At 45.3% G+C, this 19,954-nt stretch overlaps 1 protein-coding gene across 3 annotated transcripts in view; it reads left to right on the forward strand.

Annotated features, from left to right (window-relative positions):
- Window positions 1-19,606, forward strand: part of SRP68 (signal recognition particle 68) — a 30,461-nt gene extending 10,855 nt beyond the window's left edge. For 2 of the 3 annotated variants that reach the window (XM_007454322.1, XM_007454323.1), the window contains exons 7-15: window positions 378-518; window positions 6,996-7,094; window positions 9,968-10,032; window positions 13,673-13,829; window positions 14,715-14,809; window positions 15,762-15,891; window positions 17,759-17,834; window positions 18,319-18,371; window positions 18,812-19,605. In XM_007454322.1, the coding sequence (XP_007454384.1) occupies window positions 378-518; window positions 6,996-7,094; window positions 9,968-10,032; window positions 13,673-13,829; window positions 14,715-14,809; window positions 15,762-15,891; window positions 17,759-17,834; window positions 18,319-18,371; window positions 18,812-19,039 (1,044 nt within the window). In that variant the 3' untranslated portion in view covers window positions 19,040-19,605. Of the gene's footprint in view, window positions 1-377; window positions 519-6,995; window positions 7,095-9,967; window positions 10,033-13,672; window positions 13,830-14,714; window positions 14,810-15,761; window positions 15,892-17,758; window positions 17,835-18,318; window positions 18,372-18,811 lie in introns of all 3 variants that reach the window. The other variant, XM_007454321.1, reaches the window with a different exon arrangement.
- Window positions 19,607-19,954: the final 348 nt, after the last annotated feature.

Genomic DNA, 19,954 nt, shown 5'->3' on the forward strand with positions numbered 1-19,954 from the left:
TTTGGCAGTACGCGGGCCTCTCACTGTTGTGGCCTCTCCCGTTGCGGAGCACAGGCTCAGCGGCCATGGCTCATGGGCCCAGCCGCTCCGCGGCATGTGGGATCTTCCTGGACCGGGGCACGAACCCGTGTCCCCTGCATCGGCAGGCGGACTCTAAACCGCTGCGCCACCAGGGAAGCCCTGTCGTGTCCTTTTAATATTGGAGTTTCTGTAAGCTAAGAAGTATGCCAGGGAGAAATTTAAATACAAATTTGTATATACTCTATAAGCTGTAATATGTTAGTTTTAGAAAGAGACAAATGATAGTTTCCGCTGATTTTCACCTTGATCACTCATATCCACAGTTAAAGCTTTAACTTTTTAAAACTACCTTCCAGGCCTTGATCACTCAGACTCGAGCCAAGCAGGCAGCCACCATGAGTGAAGTGGAATGGAGAGGCAGAACGGTCCCGGTGAAGATTGACAAAGTGAGGATCTTTTTACTGGGATTGGCCGACAATGAGTCAGCCATCGCCCAGGTAAGGAGCAAGGACCTATTCTGTTCTCTTCTGTGTGTGTCTGGAGGTTGTCCTTGTGTGTTTAACATGTAGTGTTTTGTTGCTGCTTGGGATTTGGTAACAGTCTCAAGATGTACCCTCTTGAATAAAATCATTTTGAAAGCTGAGTTTATCAAGGAGTTCTTATGTTTGGAGGGCAAAGAAAATGACAGGACAGCCTTCAGTAAAAATGGGAGCAACAAGGGTCTGCTTAAAGTCAGGGGTTACATTTGGCTCAGCAGGTGGTGCGGCAGCATGACTGTTATGTCCCTTGTGTCTGTCTGACCTCTTATCCTAGCCTTCTAGCCCTAAAGGGCCACCTCTTGTTCCTGGGCCCTTTAAAGACAGCTAAACCAGAACATCTTGTTTTATGTGTGGTATATATGCAGTATTCATGCAAAGCCATACTACCTGATGCTCCTGCTGAGATGATTCTTACCTGTTTGTGGGTATGCACAACCAAGGGAGTTCCAAAAGATGAGAGATCCTGGTGATCTTGGTTTGTATGAAGTAGGCAGTGATTGAGGCATTTTTTTAGAGCTCCTTCTCCATATTAGGTGAAGAACGTCTGAGAAAAAACCAGGCTGCTCCCTGTGTCTCCAGCCTCAGCAGGGACCAGTGGCATTTCGTGAGACTTCACAGCAAGCTACTGCACCTGGAGTGATATTTGTATGAGGTGCTTTCTTAGTTGTGCTGAAGAGTTGTCTTAAGCATCCAAACCTTTCAGTGACTTGTTCCAAAATGGCTCCTTTGGGTTGGGGACAGCTTTCAACAATTGAAGGATTTCTTTATGCCTTTTGTCTGTATTACATATTGCCCCTTATTTACCCTTTATTTCCTTGAAAGACAGAAGAGTAGAACAACACCAGAAAGTTGAGTTTTCATTAATCTAAAAGACTAAACTTTTTCTGAAAACATTTCATTGGCATTTAGGGTATAGAGGTCTCTCTTCTGGACTAGGGCTGATAGCAACCATTTAGATTATGCAACTGCGTTAACTCTTGTTTTAAAGCGGTACATACTGGAAGAAAAGAACTGCTACAGTTCTGTGCCAGGCATCAGGCGCGGTGACAGTGAGGCAGAAATTCTGGATAGAATAGGGGGCAGGGGAGGTCAGTAGGGGCAAATAAAATAGGGACTCCTTAGGAATGGGGCCACAGACATACATCAGACAAAGGACAAGAAAAGATAACATTTATTAAGTAACTTTAAAAAGTTGTTCATGCTTAATATTTATAAAATATAAATTTTTTAAATTTTTCTTTATTTTGGCTGTGCCGTGTCTTAGTTGTGGCATGCAGGATCTTTAGTTGCATCATGTGGACTTCTTAGTTGTGGCATGTGAGATCTAGTTACCCAACCAGGGATCGAACCCGGGCCCCCTGCATTGGGAGCGTGGAGTCTTACCCACTGGACCACCAGGGGAGTCCCAAAATATAGATGATGTTTTTGAGAAATCAACCTGACTTAAGAAAACAACCTGTGATGAGGGGACTGCCCATGACTTTCTCTAGTTGCAGCGAGCAGGGTCTACTCTTTGTTGCAGTGCGCCGGCTTCTCATTGCGGTGGCTTCTCTTGTTGCAGAGCCCGGGCCCTAGAGTGTGCCGGCTTCAGTAGTGTCATGCAGGCTCTAGAGTGCAGGCTCAGTAGTTGTGGTACATGGGCTTAGCTGCTCCGTGGCATGTGGGATCTTCCTGGACCAGGGATTGAACCCGTGTCCCCTGCATTAGCAGGCGGTTTCTTGACCACTGCACCACCAGCGAAGTCCTGTATGAGTTTTTAATTGTTATCCTGCAAGATACAGTGGTGTGTTTGAGTAGTGTATGAAATCAAAGGGTTGGAAAGAACCATATAGGGATAGTTTCAAATCTTTAAAGGCTGAAGCGGGAAGAATATTTGAAGCCTGTTAACATAGTGAATTACATGGATTAATTTTCAGTGTTTAAGCCAACCTTGAATATCTGGGATAACCCACTTGGTTATAATATATTGTACATTTTATCTATACATTGCTGGATTTGGTTTGTTAATACTTTAAGAATTTTGCATCTGTTTTCATGAGAAAGAGTGGCCTATGATTTTCTTGACTTGTATGTAATGTCTTTTTTAGGGTTGGTGTCAGGGTTATACATACCTAATAAAACAAATTTGGAGATGTTCCCTTCTCTTTTTATGAAAGAGTATGTAACACTGGTATCTTTTTTTCCTTAAATGTTTAATTCACCAGTGATACCATTGGTCCTGGAGTTTTCTTTGTGGGAAGGTTTCTAAAATTTGTTTTTGCTTGTTTTAAACAAATATTATTCCTTTACGAGTTGTAGGGCTATTCGGATTTCCTGTTTCATCTTGTGTCAGTTTGGATTTTATTTTTTTAAAGGAATTTATTAATTTCATGTAAATTGTTGATTTTGACATAGAGTTTACAATATTCCGTTATCATTTTAATGTTTGTAGAATCTTTTAAGTGTCTGGTTAATGTGCTTGTTGTGGTGAATACAGTTATCTGTGGTTTTTAAGCATCTTACAGTACATTAGGATCACTTGAGTATCAGAGACCTTTAAATAATTTGGTAGGTCAAACAAAATGTGTATTAATCCCAGGAATCCCATTAAGGTTTTAACATTAAAATCGGGGTGCGGGGGGATGGATTGGGAGATTGGGATTGACGTATATACACTCTTGATACTACGTATAAAACAGGTAACTAGTGAGAACCTACTGTATAGCACAGGGAACTCTAGTCAGTGCTCTGTGGTGACCTAAATGAGAAGGAAATCCAAAAACGAGGGGATATGTGTATACGTATAGCTGATTCACTTTGCTGTGCAGTAGAAACTAACACAATATTGTAAAGCAACTGTACTCCAATAAAAATTTTAAAAAACAACAACAAACATTACAAACAGTTACATGCCTAATGTGCTGTATCCCACATACACCACCAGGTCAAGCCAGTAAATAAAGTAATTTAAGTGCAGTGTCAAAGTTTAGTTAAATCCTGAGATGTCAGGTCTAGCACCGTGGCTGATTAAATGTGTGTTGAACTGAATGAACCATGGGTTATTAAATGTGGGAAATGCCCTTTGGCCATTTGAGGCTAATCTCCAGAAGAACTACTTGCTCCTTGGTGCCACTGTCTGATGATTTGCCTGTTCTCCTTATTGTATCGAGTTGTTCTCTGCCCTGGAAACCAAGCACCCTGCCTGAGAGAGACAGGGCTTTTCACTGCAGTGTTTTCTAACCCGGCTGATGTTGGTGTTTACCACCCTCTGGGAACTGGAATTCAGGAATTTGGTAGCCCCAGCTTCTTGCTTGCTTGTAGAGGTTTTTATGATGTTTAAATACTAAAACTGCAGTTTACTGAAAAGCGTGCAAGGAAAAAATAATTCAGGGAGATAATATTAAACTGCAAAGACTGGAGCTGAGGCTTAATCAGCTGCCAAACTCCAGCTGCAAAATCCTTCCTTTCTTTAGCCAAGCTTTAGGTTCTCATGTCTTTAATATTGTCTTACTTTATAATTTATTTCTGTTTTGCTTTGTTAGTCCTTGGTCCTACCTGAATTGTCACTGGTGGTGATTTGAGGGTGTAAGGCAGCTCTTGGGTGGGGTGGGGGGTGGGCAGCTGTAAAGTCTCTGCAGGTTTCATGATTCTTATCCTCAGGTTATGGCTAATGTTTTAATGTTTGACTGGAAGGGAGATCATTTCCCCTTTTCTCTAAAAAAAAAAAAAAAAAATCTATTTTTAAGTGAGGTTTGTATCCTCTGTTACTCAAGTCCCATGTGTTTTTCACTAGACCTCGCTGGGCCGAGCGAGGCTTGGTTCCCATCCCCTTGGTTCTCCTGCGAGTGTGGTGGAGAATGTGGTCAGACTCGCCTTGTTGTCTCTTAGTCACACCACCACCTTCCAGCAATTTTTGTAGACAAGCGAAAACCATCTGGGAGCTCTGTTTTAAAGAGCTGGGGGTCTCTACCTCAGGACACAAGCAGCTGGTTTTAGTCAGCGTTGAGACGTGGTTTGAGGCTGTGGAAAAGCACATCCGAGAGTGTTTGGAGTTTTATAAAAATTGATCTCGAGTTTGTTTGTTAGGACTGAGTAACGCGTTACTTCTGGGCTTCAGGTTTCTCTCTGGCATGGGCACACCTGGGAAAGGTCCAGGCAGACCACAGATTCTCATGCAGGGGGTTTGCCCCTGTGCTTAGGAACACGTTCTTGTTGGTTCAGTGGCAAACTTGAGACATATGCATTTGGATTCTGAGGGACCCTCCCTCTGCATAGGTATAGAGAGGTGTTTCTTGTTCCACTGCCCCTTCAGGATTATCTTAGCCTCCAAGATAGGTTTATGGAATAAGCGGGTAAGTAGCAAAATACGTTTCAGGCTTCCTGTTTGGAGATATTTTGTCCAGCCCGAGAGAATCGTGAGAAGTTCTGCTCCAGAGATTAGTGGTCTCCACGTCACTGTGCAAGGCAGCTGCCATTAGGAAAACACAATTGACAGAAGTCCTCCCCTTCAGATAGGCTTTTTCCTTCATTGCGGTTTAAGACTTTTGTGAGATTCCCAATGGAACTTAGAATTTTCTGGAAGCAGAGGGAAAATTTGCTTATGTTCAGTACCTTGATACAGAGGTTTCCTTACTCAAAGGGAACTAAGGTAATACATGGCATTAAAGAGGTTTAGCATTTTAGACATCATTTTAATTTTTTTGTTTGAGCCATTCCCTCCCTGTAGGAAAGGAGACAGATCCTGTGTAGCTGGTAAAACCAAATTTACTCTTTTCTTACTTATACACCCATTGACCTGACAGCTGAACCCCACCCATCTTAAAAGGGTGTCGGTGGCCTGTTTGCTGGATTACATGGTATCAAACTGATGCTGGAGTTTATCCTGCCTGCTCACAACGTGGCTCTGGTATGTGTGTGGTTAGTGCCAGGTCTGTTCGCATATCTTATTCTACGGCTGCTCCGTTACACAGGATCTGTACTTTGAAAAATTTGGCCAGTTTGATTAAATGATTATAAAGAATCTTGCTAACTTGAGATGCTTAATTAACAGTGTTTCGTGTAAGTGTGTTTCTCCAGAGCTGGGCTGTACTGTCCAGTACAGTAGCCACTTGAACACATACAGCTATTTAAATTAATTAAAATTTCAGATTGCTCAGCAGCCACGTGTAGCTAACGACGACTACAATGGACAGTGCAGATACATCATTATCACAGAAAGTTCTAGTGGACAGCACTACTCTAGGCTTCAGTGAGTTATGGTGGCTGTGTTTGCCTTTATAAGTTTATAGAATAGCTGTGCCCCTGATTTGTTCCTAAGTTACTGAACAACAGGAAAGTCAAGTAACTTATAAGTAGAAAAGTATGTTCAATTTCTATTGGGTAATTTACAAGGAAGTTTTTTCCCACCCTGGAAACTAGGAAAAACATAAGCGTTCTTAAGAGAAGAAAAGGTTTTTCTTTAAGCCCCTCCCAGCCATCTCTTAAAGGAGTGGGTGGTACCGGGTTTTCTTTGGGGCTTTCTTGGAGGTCAGTTGAGTGTCAGGAGATCAGATTGGATGATAGTTTCTGTGGAAAGTCAAACATAATCATGAGAATGTTGATGTTCTAATGTCAGAGTGGGTCTGCAAGTAACACAAGTTCATCTCCTTTTTGCTTTTTGTTCATTCCCACCTGCTTAGTCAGATTCTTTAGAATGATAATGTGGTTTGGCAGGTATTCAGTTAATGAATCACTTTTTGCCTTATCCCAGCCGGTTGGCAGAGTGTTGACGCCCTATGCTTTGTCAACCTCATCTGCCCTAAAAATGTTCTCGGCATAGCCGTATGGAATATCTGAGGGCAGAATTTCTGTGGTGAGGAGAACCTCATATGGCATTTAGGAGAAATATGTTTTTGATTGGGTATTGATTAGTAATGTTACTCACCTGTTTGGACTTAAAAGAAATTCAGTGTGTGCAAGTCCGTTGGGTTACATTTGTAAGGAAAAGAAGCTTCTGCTCTGCTGAGCCTCAGTATGAGGTAGCAGTGCCCGAAATCTAGTCCATAAGGCCCTCTAGGGAAGCCAGGCGCAGGTCGGGGGCAGAGGTAGAAGAGTTGGAGGAGAACAGTAGAAAGTTCTGTGATAGAGGAAACATTAACGCACCTGTTGCCTGACAGTTTAGATCAGTCAGACAGATACTTTTTCAGTATGTTCCCTTTATACATATACATATATATGTGTATATATATGTATATGTATTTCTCATTTGCATACAAATAAAGACTAAAACCATAAGAAAAATCATATACGATAGAGAATAGTAACAGTTGAAATGATCTCCGATTCGGGCCATTTTTCGGTTGATGTGTGTATTTGTGTCTGATGGGAGGAATCAAAGCGATGTTATGCCCTCCTCCCATCAGAGTGCTGTGTCTCACTCAAAAGAAAATCTTTTTACTGCCTTCTGCCTTTGTTTAGGCTGAAAGTGAAGAAACCAAGGAGCGTCTGTTTGAATCCATGCTCAGTGAGTGTCGGGACGCCATCCAGGCCGTTCGGGAAGAGCTCAAGCCAGATCAGGTAGGACTCTCAGCTGAGCCACGGGCTCTTGTTCTGGGCTGAGGCTCTCTTCAGTCTGTGTGTCGCATTCTCAGTGCATTGACTCTTAGCCACCGTTGTATTTAGGTGTGGTGATTGGCTAATGAACAACAGAAGCCTCTTCTGGGCTCCATCAGGTTGAGAAATTCTTTTGTCTATCCTGTTTCTCCTAATGGTTTCACGTATTACCTGTTAAAACTTTGATCTCAAACTCATATCTCCAGGTGGATTTCTCCAGTGCTCCCTTTCTCTAATAATATCACTGTGATTCATTCAGCCATCTAGGCTGAAAACCTCAGAACCATTTCTGTCTCTTTATTCCCTGTCACCAAAAACCCTGTTTATTCTCCCTTTGTAATTTCTCTCACTGCTTGTCCATTCCACCTGTTTCTAATAAGCCCTTTATATTATGCCTGGACTACCACAAAAGTCTCCTGATTGCTTTTCCTATCTTGGTTTCAGTTTGGTTTTCCAGACCTTTTTGCCAGAAGAACAGACTGAATCTCTCCAGATCCTATTTCACTGCCTACTTGTGAAAAAAGCCCAGTGATTCTCTGAGGTCTAGAGCAGTGGTCGCTAAACTTCTATGATCATGCACCCCATAAGTAAAATTGAACATTTATCTCTGATAACATTTATTTATAAATTATATACCTTATTATTCAACTGATTTGTAATATAGAAAATGTATTAAAATAAAGTTTTTAGAATTGAGATAGATATAAATAGAAGTTCTAGTTTTCTTCTTATACCCGTACCCTGAGGGTTGTGTGCACCCTACTTTAGATACCACAGTGTCTAGCAAATACAGTTCAAACTCCTTGAGCTGGTACATGAGCCTCCGCTGGGTGTTTCTAGCCTGTTTGCAGTGTTGTACTTGGCTACTTCCCTCTGAGGCTTCTGCCTCAGGCTCTTGTACTCACTGTCGTCTTATGCCTGTCCCACTGCAGTGCATTCCTTACACTGTTGTCCTTTCCCCCCTCCTCACACCTGGCTTCTTCCACTCCCTTTTCACCTGTCCAAACGCTGGCTGTCTTTCAAGGTGTGGCTCATAGCTCACTGTCTCTGAGAAGCCTCCCTACACCATCCTCGCCCACATTTCTCCATTTTCCAAATATCTGATACTTGCAGCTGTAATTTTTGTTTGATAGTTAATCAAGCATTGCCTTTTTTAAATTAGTTAATTAATTAATTTAATTTTGGCCGCATTGAGTCTTCGTTGCTGCACACGGGCTTTCTCTAGTTGCGGCGATCGGGGGCTACTCTCTGTTGCGGTGCGCGAGCTTCTCATTGCAGTGGCTTCTCTTGTTGTGGAGCACGGGCTCTAGGCATGTGGGCTTCAGTAGTTGTGGCACATGGGCTCAGAAGTTGTGGCTTGTGGGCTCTAGAGCACGGGCTCAGAAGTTGTGGTGCACGGGCTTAGTTGCTCCACGGCATGTGCAATCTTCCCAGACCAGGACTCAAACCCATGTCCCCTGCATTGGCAGGCGGATTCTTAACCACTGTGCCACCAGGGAAGTCCCAGTCAAGCACAGGCTTTTAACATTTTATGTATTGTTTTATATTTACCTTCTTGTTATATTTTTCTTAAGATTATAAGCATATTAAAAGTAACTATATATTTCTTTAATCATCTGCCGTAGTACCTTCTGTATGAAATATTCAATAAATGTATGTTGGGCTGTAGTCGCGTGTTTCCTCCTCCAGTAAAGCAGCCTTTATATATTATACTTCCCTTGATTCATTTAGCAGGTACATACAGAGCCCCAGCCTCTATCATTCACTTTGAATTCACAGCAGCTGAATTCAGCAGACACCTCACAGAATGTAATGAATATGGTGATAGCAAGGTGTTCCTGTTGCTGCTGTAACATTACCACAAACTTAGTGGCTAAAAACAACACAAGTATATTATCTTACAGTCCTGGAGGATGGAAGTCTAAAATGAGTTTGTAAGACTGCATTCCTTTTGGAAGTTCTAGGAGAGAATCCATTTCCGGTATTCCAGAGAGTGCGTTTTCCTGCATTTCTTGCCTGTTGTCCCTTCCTCCATCTTCAGAGCCAGCAGCATAGCATCTTCTCTCCTGTCTGACCTCTGCTTCAGTCCCAGTGTCTTCTCTATATTGTTGACCCTACTGCCTCCCTCTTATAAGGAGTCTATGTTTGTGTTGCCCACCCTGGATAATCCAGGCTAATTAAGGGATCCTTAACTTCATCACATCTGTAAGGTCTCTTGCCATGTAAGGTAACATCTTCACAGGTTCCTGTTAGGATGTAAACATCTTTAGAGGCCATTATTCAGCCAGCCACAAAAGCAAGAGCTAACAGCACAATGCATAGCACTTGGGTCTAAGACACAAGTCTTAAAATGGAACCGAGGACCATGGACTGTCTGCCTTAATGCTTTGGGTCTGAACACTGGACGCAGTGGGCAGGAAGCCTTACTGGCCATTACTCTGAATCCTCTTATTCAAGTCTGGTTTTTAGATGCCAGTGGCAACTGAGTGACCCTGTCATTCTAAAATATATGCAGTAGATCTCTGATATTTGAGGACCCTTAACTTACTAGAGTCTGTGCCTGTATTCCAGGGCACTTGGGGGAACCACACCATTAAATGAGGTGGTCAACCTAGAGGGTTGGGATAGGGAGGGTGGGAGGGAGGGAGATGCAAGAGGGAGGGGATATGGGGATATATGTGTATGTACAGCTGATTCACTTTGTAATACAGCAGAAACTAACACACCATTGTAAAACAGTTAAACTCCAATAAAGATGTTAAGAAAAAAAAAAATCAAGGTGGTCAGAGCCAAGGATAGGATCAGCCATTTTATCTTTACCTTTTCACTTTCTGCAGAAACAGAGAGATTATACCCTTGAAGGGGAATCGGGGAAGGTATCTAATCTTCAGTACCTGCACAGGTAAGGGTTGTGATGTTTTTACTTTTTAACATTGTATGGTGTATCTTTGGAACAAGAGTATATATAATGTTTATGTACATTATAATTTATGGATACATACTAAAATCTGAATGCATCTATTCACATTTTATCATATGAGTTTTGAATTTGTATATTATTGTAATATACATATCATTTAAAATTTTTATACAGTGTAAGAACTAGAATACAGCCAATAACTTTGAAGCTCCTTGTGCCCCCACCCTTGCTGATTCCTCCCCCTCTTCTGGAGCTAACCACTGTCCTTCCCGTGCCAAGCTCCTAGAGTGACTCTCCTCTGTGTTCTGAATGTTTTACATTGTCCCTTTTATATTTGAGTTCAAGTTCAACTCAAGTTTAATTCCATCTGGAGTTTATTTTTGAGTGAGGTAAGGATCTGTTTCACCTTTTTCCATGAGGATAATGGATTATTCCAGTGTATGATTTATTGACTGTTCTGTCCTTTCCCCACTGATCTGCAGGAATACATTCCATTTTCTCCTTGCGTGCTCTTTTTTTCTGTACTGTCTTCTGCTCTGCTGATTTATTTGTCTGTACTAACACCAGCACAGTGATTTACTATAACTTTATCATAAGTCTTGGTATCTGGTCGAGCAAGTTTTCCCCGCTAGGTTTCTCCTCAGGCACATCTTGACTGTTTTTCTCCCTTTGCTCTTTCATGTGCATTTTTAAATCACCTTGTCAAGTTTAAATTTTTTAAGAGGTAGATCATTTTGTTTCACAGAAGAAAGGAGGAAGAATGACATTTTTCGAACTTCCTGGGGAGAAATAAAATTCCACTTCTCCTCAGATTCTCTTTCCATGTGACCTTGAAATTTTAATTTCTTAGTCACTGCTTATAACTTTTAGTGAACCTGGCTGTATTTTCAGTCATTCCCGTGCCCCCCCTCCCTCTTTTATAAAAAAAGCAAAACCATAAAAACTCCTCTCCCTGCCTTAATCTCCATTCTCAGGGGATTTGGTGTTATGTGAATGTCAAATTGACTGCTAGATGACTCCGGTGCACAGAATATCAGCAGGAGCGGCCCTTAGCCGTCTTCTGCTTCAGCAACCTAAGGAGAAAGATAAGGCTCCAGGAGGTTAGGGGACATGTTGGTAGTTAACAACCATAACAAGGCAGAGGCAGTTGATCAACTTCCTAACCTTGAAAAACCCAGAGGGCTTCAGCAGGGCTCAGGAAACTTTCAAATTGTGAAGCCCCTTGCCCTTGGATCCGTTCTCCCACCTCCACATGTGGCTAGTATCAGGATCATAATCAGTTAGGATCGGAAGCCAGCTTTGGGGTAAATTGAAGTCGAGAATCGGGTAGCTCTTGTATTTTAATAAAACTCTTGTATTTTAATAAAGATGTATCTGGACTCCTATACTACTCTGAATAATAGTTACTTTATTTTGAGAGTTTGATTTTTCTACAGAGCTTTAGAAAAAACCATCTCATGACCTTTCCTCCCATTTCTCAGAAGCCTCCACTTTTGGGAATTCCGTGATGGTCCAGTGGTTAAGACTCCGAGCTTCCACTGCAAGGGGCACAGATTTGATCCTTGGTTGGGGAACTAAGATCCCACAATCTGTGCAGTGTGGCAAAAAAAAAAAAAAAAAAAAAAGGCAGCAGCAGACACTTTTAATTCTTTTTTTTTTTTTTAATATTATTTATTTGCTTGTGCTGGGTTCTAATTTCGGCAGGCGGGCTCCTTAGTTGTGGCGTGTGAACTCTTAGTTTCAGCAAGCGTGTGGGATCTAGTTCCCTGACCAGGGATTGAACCCAGCCCCCCTGCATGGGGAGCGTGGAGTCTTACCCACTGCGCCACCAGGGAAGTCCCTACTTTTAATTCTTTTAACAAATTCTTTTGGTATTTACCTCCGTGTCTCTAAATGACATGCGTTATGTTGCTACTTGTTGATTTTTGGCTTTCAGCATTTCTTACCACTTTCCCCTACAGCCTTCTCTCACCGATTCTACTCCCACTCTTCACCCTGACCCCTCTTGACTTCCCATCTGACTCCTACACAGGCTTCCTCATTTCCAGTGCCATTAAGTTAATTAATTAATTATTTATTTTGCCACACCGCACAGCATGTGGGATTCTAGTTCCCTGACCAGGGATCAAATCCGTGCCCCCTGCAGTGGAAGTGCAGAGTCCTAACCACTGGACCATCAGGGAAGTCCCGATTTTAATTTCTAAGAGCTCATTTGTGTTCTTTGAATATTATTTTAAAACAGTGTCCCATTCTAACTTCACAACCACAAAGTCTTCACTTATCTTTCTGAAATTATTAATAATAGTTGTCTAAAGTTTTCTTCTCCCTACAAAGTTTGGTTCTTCCAAGTTGCTTTTTTTTCCCCTCTCAGTCTTGGCCCCCTCCTGTCTTATTAGAGGTTTTCCTTAAGTGTCTGGTGATCCTTGTTCATCCACTCCTATTAAAGACTGTGTCTTGTCTGTTGGGAGCTTTTGCGTGGAGCTCCTCAGCTGTGGCTTCACTGTAGGTGCTCTGGGTCTGCGCTTTCACTGAGGACCCTGACTCCAGAATCTTGAAGGGTTTTTTTCCTTGGGCTGGTCAGATCCTCAGAATATATCAGGCTGTTCTTATTCTGGAAGCCGAGTAGGAGAAGAATGCTAGGAGGTCAGCCCTCAGAACTTGACAGTCTCTTAACCCCCCTGGTTCATTGTGGAGCCCCTGACCTCAGCTGTGCCTGTATCCCCTGTCCCCAGGCCTCTTTTATATCCTCCCTCTCCCAGGATGCCTCCAGCCTCTGCCACAGTAAGATGGGGACCTAGAGGCCTAAACACTTCTTAAACAAACTTAAATGGTTACCATGTTTTTAATCGACGAATATTAAAGGACTTTCCAGATGGTACAGTTAAAATAAGCAGGCATCACACATAGTCTCCGGTATATACACACATTTAATATGCATAACCCTCCAAAGAGACTGTCCCTCGGTATTTTCTGAGAAGAGAAGCTCATCAGCGGAGCAGGAGCAGCTGCTGTGCGTGTGCACTGTCCTTGTAGTGTGGGCCAGGCGGGTAACCGGTCCTTGTTCCAGGAACTAGCTTGCCATCCATTAGTCATCTTAAGGACCAGCAGTGTCCTCTGAAATTAGTAGCTCTCTGGCTCTTTAATAAAGATACAGAGAGGGGCTTCCCTGGTGGCGCAGTGGTTGAGAGTCCACCTGCTGATGCAGGGGATGCGGGTTCGTGCCCCGGTCCGGGAAGTTCCCACATGCCACGAAGCGGCTGGGCCTGTGAGCCATGGCCGCTGAGCCTGCACGTCCAGAGCCTGTGCTCCGCAACGGGAGAGGCCGCAACAGTGAGAGGCCCACGTACCACAAGAATAAAAAAAAATAAAGATACAGAGGATATAATTCAAGCTAAAATCAGATTTTGTCATAAGGTTTCATACTGGTCCCCGGCAGTTAGCCACTGAACAGCAGCCAGAATTGAAGGCCCTTGGAGTTTGAGGCCCAGGCCTGACAGCCCTGCGATATGACACGCCCTCACCCCCATAATCCCCTAGGGCAGTCCCAGCTTGTGGTCCAATGCTCTTCTCAGAACATCAGCTTCCCTCATCATAACCTGAGCTGACATGTGGTCCATTCCAGCTACCTGACTTACATCAAGCTGTCAACAGCAATCAAGCGGAACGAGAACATGGCTAAAGGCCTGCAGAAGGCAGTGCTGCAGCAGCAGCCAGAGGATGACAGCAAGCGCTCCCCCCGGCCCCAGGACCTGATCCGGCTCTATGACATCATTCTTCAGGTGACCCTGGAGGGCAGGGAATGCAAGAGCCTGTCCTGTGTTTGTGTTGGACACAAATGACTGAGCTTTGCATAGCAGAAGGGCTGTGACAGCCAGGAGCTGTTAGTGTCTCTATAAAAGACAGAGGTCTTGGGCTTCCCTGGTGGCGCAGTGGTTGAGAGTCTGCCTGCCGATGCAGGGGACACAGGTTCGTGCCCTGGTCCGGGAACATCCCACATGCTGTGGAGCAGCTGGGCCCGTGAGCCATAGCTGCTGAGCCTGCGTGTCTGGAGCCTGTGCTCCTCAACGGGAGAGGCCACAACAGTGAGAGGCCCGCGTACTGCAAAAAAAAAAAGAAAAGACAGAGGTCTTGTTTTCATGCCATTTCAGCCATCCGTGAGCCCAATATTCAGACGTGTTGGTGTGTAAACACTTGTAAACCACAGGTATTCACTGAGCAGTTCCCCTGTGCAGGGTGGTCTCCCGCATGCTGTGGAGTGTCCTGGGACCTGAGGCCACTCTGCCTCGCCCCACTGGGAGCTCACCAGTGAGTAAGGTTGTGAGACCCCTGCACATCTGCACTTATTCGTGTAGATGCCACAGCAGTGGGCTGTCTGAAATGAGAGTTCAGAGCCGGAGAAATCCCCTCTAGCTGAGAGGGTCCAAGAAGTCTCTGAAGGAGGTGGAGTGTGACTGAGAGAGAAAGGACACGTGGGCTTTCAGTGTCAGAGAGGAGGGTGGAGGTGACACCAGATGTGGCTGCTGCTGAGTCACGCGTCACAGACTTTTTCCCGTTATTTGAAGCCTAGACTCTTTCGTTTTGCCCATGTCTGTTCTCACAAGTCTTCTGTCAGACTATCAGTGCGAGGTCTCCTCATGAGTTTTCTTGTTGCATCTGTTGTGCAGAATCTGGTGGAATTGCTCCAGCTTCCTGGCTTAGAGGAGGACAGAGCCTTCCAGAAAGAGATAGGCCTTAAAACTCTGGTCTACAAGGCTTACAGGTAAGTTCCTGTGGGACAGGCAGGGCTCTCTACCATCCAGTGGTTCTAGAAGCCTTGGGAGTACATCCCTGGAAGGTTGGGTATGTGATCAGAGAGCAGTCAGCCCAGCGTGTTCAAGGGAAGTTTCGGGCTGTGGCTGGGAGTTTCCAGTGCAGTTTTGCTCTTTGGGAAGGTTGGGGGAGCTCGAAAGCACATGCATTACCTGTCTTCTCCCTTCCCTTTCCTCCCCCCTCCCAGGGGAAGAAGGATAAGTGCTGGAAAAAGCGTTCAGTAGCAGAACCAGAGCGGCTGATTCAGGGAAACTGAACTGAGTTGGGAGAAAGCTCAGTGTCTCAGTTTCTTACGTGCACCCGTGTGCTATTTGTAACTTGGGAGTGGACTGTGTAGCAACGTGGGGTCTAGACAGAATGGCTCAGTAGAGCCCTGAGCGCTTTTGCCCTTCCTGTTCTGGCCCGCGTGCCCCTGCACTCTCTGGCTCCTGTCAAAGGCCAGCAGCGCTCAGGCTCTGTTGATCCCAGCAGAGTAATTTCTGTTAGGAAGAGGTTTGTTTCTTTGGATTTGGTTTTTGAAAGACATGAGCAGAGGTGAACGGTTGCGACATAGATGTGTGGGCAGTTGTGGGTGGGATTTATATCTGGGCAGCCTCCCTCCCTCCTGCCTGTCTCCAGCTTCCTGCCTGTGCCTTTTGGGAATTACCTCTTTTTTGCAGAGTCAACAGTAAGTAAAAGACAGTGGGTCAGCTTTGGACCTACACTTGTCGGCTCCAATTTCGGGGACAAGTCTGCAGGTTAGGCTGGCAAACTGGAACAGTGAGAACGGTGGGATCTGCCATCCCAGGCAGTGAGCCTGAGGTTAAGAAGCTTTACAATTTATTTAGCCTAAACAGCAAGGAAAGCCTTGATCTTGGGTGATTTTTGCTTCAGGACACTGTGGCTCTTTCCTTCCCCATCAGGTGTTTCTTCATCGCTCAGTCCTATGTGCTGGTGAAGAAGTGGAGCGAAGCCCTTGTCCTGTGCGACAGGGTCCTGAAGTACGCACATGAGGCGAGCTCTGATGCCGGAGCCTTCAAGAACAGCCTAAGGGTGAGCTGTTGTTCTCTCCTGTTTTCCAAGCCCTGAGCACTTTTGCTGTGAGGCTGCAGTGCCTTCCGAGACTGGTCCTGCCTGGTCTGCCATGGTATGTGGTACATCCCTGAGTGCCCAGGAGCTGTGGAGTGCGACTCATGGCAGCATTCCAGGCCTGAAGAGGACTGGGGTACTAAGAGGGACAGCCTTCCTCTGGTTAAAACAACCCTGAAGTACATTCTCAGACTTGGCTACGTGTTGGAATTGCCTGGGAAGATTTTTGAAAGGTGGATGTCTGGGTTCCACCCTCAGAGATATTGGTTCTGATTGGTGTGGGATCTGGTATGAGCATTGGGGTCTTTTAAGCCCCTCAGTTACTCTAATGTGTAGCCAAGTTGAAAAGCACTGGTGAGGCCTTTCCACACAATGTGTGCCTGGACCAGCAGCAGCAGCATTTGGGAGTTTGCTAGAAATGCAGGTTCTCAGGCCCCACCCCAGGCCTGCTGAGTCAAAAGCGCATTTTGGCAAGACCCCCAGGTGACTTGGGTATACATCAAAGCTTACATGCTGATCTGGTTTGATGTAGTGATTGTTGAATGGCAGCTAGCTTTTTAAGCTTGTGGACTGCTGTGAGTTTATAGATTCTTAAAGCACTGGTCCAAGGAATCCATGTTTTTTTTTTTTTTTTTTTTTTTTTCCTTGCGTTATGCGGGCCTCTCACTGTTGTGGCCTCTCCCATTTGCGGAGCACAGGCTCCGGACGCGCAGGCTCAATGGCCATGGCTCACGGGCCCAGCCGCTCCACGGCATGTGGGATCTTCCCGAAACGGGGCACGAACCCGCGTCTCCTGCATCGGCAGGCGGACTCTCAAGCACTGCGCCACCAGGGAAGCCCCCATGTATATTTTATAAGTAGAGACTGTTTAGAAAAGCGGGCTAGGGTTACTCTTCCTAACCTTGTCACAGCCAGTGTGAGAGGGGCTGCCGGTGGGGCACTCGTGCCTGCTTGGAGCAGCCCTGGGCTCGGGGGCAGAGGAGAGCTTGTGGTTTTGCTGCAGCCGTGGGACTTGCATAGGACCCACCTATGAATACAGAGGAAGATAGAGGGCGAGGGCAGAGAAGTAGGAAGGAGTACATGGGAGGCGGCTGTGGGCAGAGGGTGGGCTGGCGAGTGTAGCAGTGTCATCTGGTAGGGTGTCGTTGGAATGTGGAGGCAAACCAGTGCAGATGGCTTATCTCCAGAGAGGAGTAAGAGGCATTTTACAAAAGCCCATCTGACCTAATGTGACGGCTGGTTTCAGGGGAAAGCGTTAGGGAACAGAGGCGTAGGGGATTCAGCAGTATCCAGACCTAGGCAGATCCTTCCCAATTTGCCGAGTAAGAGGCTGAGGCAAGAGAATGGCATTGCTCTTGTAGAAGGGGTCGGTGGGTAGGGGCTTAGGCCCTGGAGCCAGCCGTCCTAGTTCTGAAGCCCTGCCCTACTGCCACTGGGAATGTGACTGGACACGTTCTTTGGCCCCTCTGTGCTTTAGTCTTCTCATCTGTAAAATGCAAGTACAAACTATCTCAGGATTATCGCGAAGACGAACAATTATGTGAAGTACTTAGAGCAATGCCTGGCACATAATGCATGTAGTATGTGATAAATTCATTATCATTATCATTGTTGTCATTATTATTTCCAGGCAGCATTACTTAAGCCATGGCATAGATTTCCCCCTTTGAAACAGGCTAGTTTTTGTGTGTTGTTTCTTTTAATAGGGAGACCATTTAAAAAAGTCTAAAATTCATGAAAATACCAGTGGGGTCACTTAGCTCAGGTTAGTGTGGTGCGCTTCTCTGGCCTGACTCCAGCTCACGAGTCCCCGTTTTCCACATTGTTACAGGACCTGCCTGACGTGCAAGAGCTCATCACGCAAGTGAGGTCGGAAAAGTGCTCTCTGCAGGCGGCCGCGATCCTGGGTGAGCCGCCTGCCTGTTCTCTGCGGCCTGTCTTCTCAGACTCCCCTTCACTGCTGCTCCTCTTCTCTCCCACCCCCTTTGCCACTGTTTTAAGATTGAAAGGGGCTGTTTGGGTTAATCTGTAAGTAGTTTTTTCCTGCCATTCCTTCTGCCCCATTGAGGCATCAGGTTATGTGGAAGAATTTAGAGGCATCAGGTTATGTGGAAGAATTTAGAGAAACGCTGTTGTGCTGTCCATTCTGCCTGTCAGTGTCTCTTGCATTCAACGGTGCTTGCTCCGCTGGGCCGACCACATTGGTTCTGGGGTTAGTTGTCTGTCATCTGCACTACTCTCTGAGTTTGGACTCAGGAGGGAGAGGGCTAACTCCCCACAGATTGGCTACTTTTCCTCTTAGAATTTAGAACCCAGACGTGTGATAGGTGTCATTCATGACTATAGTGTGTTATAAGTCCCTGTTCTTACCGAATCCTGTGAAACTTTCAGATACAAATGATTCCCACCAAACAGAGACCTCTTTTCAAGTCAAGGACAATAAGGTGAGTCTGGGCTGTGGCTTTTGAGGAATAAAAAGGATTCATAACTTACTAGCAGTGTGTGCTCATGCGTAGAACGAGGGAGCACCCTACTTCCCTCCCTTCTTTTACTCAGGACCTGAAAGCTGCCTGTGTAAGATTTGTTAGGTGTCATCTAGATGGTCCCCAATAGAGTTAGGAACCTGCTGTGTGCCCTGGCTAGGAGCTCTGACTTGGACATCGGACAGGCTTATACCTCAGTCCCAGCCCACCTCTCTCAACCTCTCTAGATTTCAGTGACTCTCAGTTATAAAATGAGGACATGATAGCCCCTCATAGGAGGTTTGTGGGGATCGAGTGAGATAGCACATATGAGCTCTGAACTGGGTGCTCGGCCCATAGTGAATGTTCCACCAGTGGGCTGTGATTAACATCTGGCTTCCTGCTTTTGGTTTGACTTCCAGCCCCTGGTCGAACGGTTTGAGACATTCTGCCTGGACCCTTCCCTTGTCACCAAGCAAGCCAACCTCGTGCACTTCCCGCCGGGATTCCAGCCCATCCCATGCAAGCCTTTGTTCTTTGACCTGGCCCTCAACCATGTGGCTTTCCCACCTCTTGAGGACAAGTTGGAGCAGAAGACCAAGAGTGGCCTCACTGGATATATCAAGGGCATCTTTGGATTCAGGAGCTAACCAGGCTTTTCCTTGGGGGCAGGGGGAGATTCTGACTCTTAATCTGTATTGTGAGAAAACCCCAGCAGCTTCCATGATATTAAATCCAGGTCTGCATTGGCCCAGGGCAGAAGTTTAACATCCTCAACCCTGCATTCCTATGTCTTGTGTGTTTGTACACTTCCATTCTTAACCAGGGTGCTAGAAGGGCACCCTGTTGTCTTCTGATAAATATGTGTGGGGTTCTGTGTCCATCCCCTGGAGGAGGGGCCCCTGCCATCTGGTCTCATGTGAACCTTTGGTCAGTAATGTGGTCGTGGGGGTCCACACCAGGCACAGATGGGGGCTGGGAATGTTCTGTCGTGTTTCTTCAGTACCATGGATTTGAAATGAACTCATTCTTGCTGTGAGCATCCAGAATCCCTTGAAGAGTTTGTCCGTGACTAGGAAACATTGGCAGCCTTATTCCCCTTCACCTCCAAGTGAAAGTTAAGAAGTTTCAGAACAAGCAAAGAGCTCTATTTTTAGAAGAAATATGTTACACTCAGAAATAATGAAAACAAATCTTATATTAAAAGGCAAAGATGCTGGATACTGTGCCCATTCTTTGCACATCCTCATTCACGTCTGGTCCCAGCTCTCTCCTCGGGAACCTTGTTGCGAGATCCTGTCATGTCATGTGGATCCTGACTTCCTGGCGTCGTGGGTGTGTCTGATGCCTGATAAGAGTGATAGAGGCACTGTTTCTAAAGAGTTCCCAACCTGTAATTTCTAAATGCCATTATATTTTCATCACTTCCCTTCCTTACCCTTTATTTTTTCTTCGTCACTCAGGAGTCACAAAAGTAATGTCAGAAAACAAGGAATAAAAGTGACTTAAACATGAGATGCATGAAACCCTCTGTGGGCTCAGAGGTGCCTCTGTTTTCCCAGTGA

Source organism: Lipotes vexillifer, unplaced genomic scaffold, assembly GCF_000442215.2.
Source record: "Lipotes vexillifer unplaced genomic scaffold, Lipotes_vexillifer_v1.1 scaffold518, whole genome shotgun sequence".
Taxonomy (NCBI): Eukaryota; Metazoa; Chordata; class Mammalia; order Artiodactyla; family Lipotidae; genus Lipotes; species Lipotes vexillifer.